We start from the raw sequence: 2,500 nt of genomic DNA on the forward strand, positions 1-2,500 counted from the left end.
TAGCATGCTGTAGGCTAGTTGTGTAAAACATGGCTGTTAGCAGAGTAGCATGCTGTAGGCTAGCTGTGTAAAACATGGCTGTTAGCAGAGTAGCATGCTGTAGGCTAGCTGTGTAAAACATGGCTGTTAGCAGAGTAGCATACTGTAGGCTAGCTGTGTAAAACATGGCTGTTAGCAGAGTAGCATGCTGTAGGCTAGCTGTGTAAAACATGGCTGTTAGCAGAGTAGCATACTGTAGGCTAGCTGTGTAAAACATGGCTGTTAGCAGAGTAGCATGCTGTAGGCTAGCTGTGTAAAACATGGCTGTTAGCAGAGTAGCATACTGTAGGCTAGCTGTGTAAAACATGGCTGTTAGCAGAGTAGCATACTGTAGGCTAGCTGTGTAAAACATGGCTGTTAGCAGAGTAGCATGCTGTAGGCTAGCTGTGTAAAACATGGCTGTTAGCAGAGTAGCATGCTGTAGGCTAGCTGTGTAAAACATGGCTGTTAGCAGAGTAGCATACTGTAGGCTAGCTGTGTAAAACATGGCTGTTAGCAGAGTAGCATACTGTAGGCTAGCTGTGTAAAACATGGCTGTTAGCAGAGTAGCATGCTGTAGGCTAGCTGTGTAAAACATGGCTGTTAGCAGAGTAGCATGCTGTAGGCTAGCTGTGTAAAACAGCGCGGTGGACGTTAGTTAGCTACCTTGTGTCAGTTCGCTCCGTGAATGGAGGAGTAGACTGGATGTTTTCTACTGAGATGATGTAGCAACATGTTTGCAGCTTAAAATGATCTCAAACTTTCAGTCGTTTTCTCTCGCCTGTCTCTTCTTTTAGACCCTCGCTATTTTCGTCTTCGTTCATTTGTAACCTGGGCCGTCAGTCTCGTGCATAGACAGAACCTGTTGTGTGCGCTAGTAATAATCCTCCGTGCGGAAACACAGTGAGCCGTACAACCTTAACTACGTTGATTTAGCGAAGCTTCGAGGCAAAGAATTTTGCTTCGAGGATTTTTTGTAATCGAATTATTCGAGTTATTCGAGGAATCGTTTCAGCCCTACTGCTAACGTTAGCTTAGCTCACTAAACTTTCCAATAACCTGTTTAACACAAGTAATAAGAAATATGACAACGTGATTAATGTGTGTGTGTGTGTGTGTGTGTGTGTGTGTGTGTGTGTGTGTCTCTGTGTGTGTGTCTCTGTGTGTGTGTGTGTGTGTGTGTGTGTGTGTGTCTCTGTGTGTGTGTGTGTGTGTGTGTGTGTGTGTGTGTGTCTGTCTGTGTGTGTGTGTGTGTGTGTGTGTGTGTGTGTGTCTGTCTCTGTGTGTGTGTGTGTCTGTGTGTGTGTGTGTGTGTGTGTGTGTGTGTGTGTGTGTGTGTCTGTCTGTGTGTGTGTGTGTGTGTGTGTGTGTGTCTGTGTCTCTGTGTGTGTGTGTGTCTCTGTGTGTGTGTGTGTGTCGTGTCTCTGTGTGTGTGTGTGTGTGTGTGTGTGTGTGTGTGTGTGTGTGTGTGTCTCTGTGTGTGTGTGTGTGTGTGTGTGTGTGTGTCTGTGTCTCTGTGTGTGTATGTGTGTGTGTGTGTGTGTCTGTGCTCTGTGTGTGTGTGTGTGTGTGTGTCTCTGTGTGTGTGTGTGTCTGTCTGTGTGTGTGTGTGTGTGTCTGTGTCTCTGTGTGTGTGTGTGTGTGTATGTGTGTGTGTGTGTGTGTCTGTGTCTCTGTGTGTGTGTGTGTGTGTGTGTGTGTGTGTGTGTGTGTCTCTGTGTGTGTGTGTGTGTGTCTGTGTCTCTGTGTGTGTGTGTATGTGTGTGTGTGTGTGTGTCTGTGTCTCTGTGTGTGTGTGTGTGTGTGTGTGTGTGTCTCTCTGTGTGTAGGTTTGGACCGTACGGTATCCCCATCACGGTGTATCCGAGACGAGATGACGGGCGTTGCCCTCAGATGTCGCTGCCTCCGCTCCCTGACGTCGACCCGTCCATCAAACAGGAAGTGGTCATCGTGTCAGAGGGTGTGTCCCCGCCCCCCCCGCAGCCCTGGACGTCCAAACCGCCGCCGCTGTTCCAGGAGGGGGCGCCCTACCCCCCCCCTCTGTTCCTGCGGGACACGTACCACCAGGCCGTCCCGCAGCCACTGCCGCGCAAGATCAAGCGGCCCAAACGGCGCTACCGCTGCGAGGAGCCCACCTCCATCATGAACGCCATCAAGCTCCGCCCCCGCCAGGTGCTCTGTGACAAGTGCAAAGCCGTGGTGGCGTCCGGCGGCCACCTGGAGTCGCGGCGCGGTGAGGAGGTGTCTAGGCGGCGCAGAGCGGCCGAGGCCCCGCTGAACTCTGAGCTCAAACGGCTGAGAAGTGACGACCGCAGCGGACGCTCGGCGCCGGACAGACGCCCGGCGTCAGGGATACGTGTGACATCATCTTCCTCTCCTCGCCGCGTCCTGAGGGGCGTGGCCTCCTCCTCGCCGGCGGCGGCGTCCGGCCGGCTCTGTCTGAAGCTCGGCGCTCAGAAGGTTCTGGACAAACGGCGCTCCA

General features: G+C 52.0%; 1 protein-coding gene across 1 annotated transcript in view; it reads left to right on the forward strand.

The window, feature by feature from the left end:
• The window catches only part of pwwp2a (PWWP domain containing 2A), a 22,197-nt gene that overhangs the window by 17,389 nt on the left and 2,308 nt on the right, over positions 1-2,500 (forward strand). The window contains exon 2 of the mRNA XM_031277654.2: positions 1,848-2,500. This exon is cut by the window's right edge and continues 2,308 nt beyond it. Within this exon, the coding sequence (XP_031133514.2) occupies positions 1,848-2,500 (653 nt within the window). The remainder of the gene's footprint in view (positions 1-1,847) is intronic.

The sequence above is a fragment of the Sander lucioperca genome, chromosome 13 (genome assembly GCF_008315115.2).
Source record: "Sander lucioperca isolate FBNREF2018 chromosome 13, SLUC_FBN_1.2, whole genome shotgun sequence".
NCBI lineage: Eukaryota > Metazoa > Chordata > Actinopteri > Perciformes > Percidae > Sander > Sander lucioperca.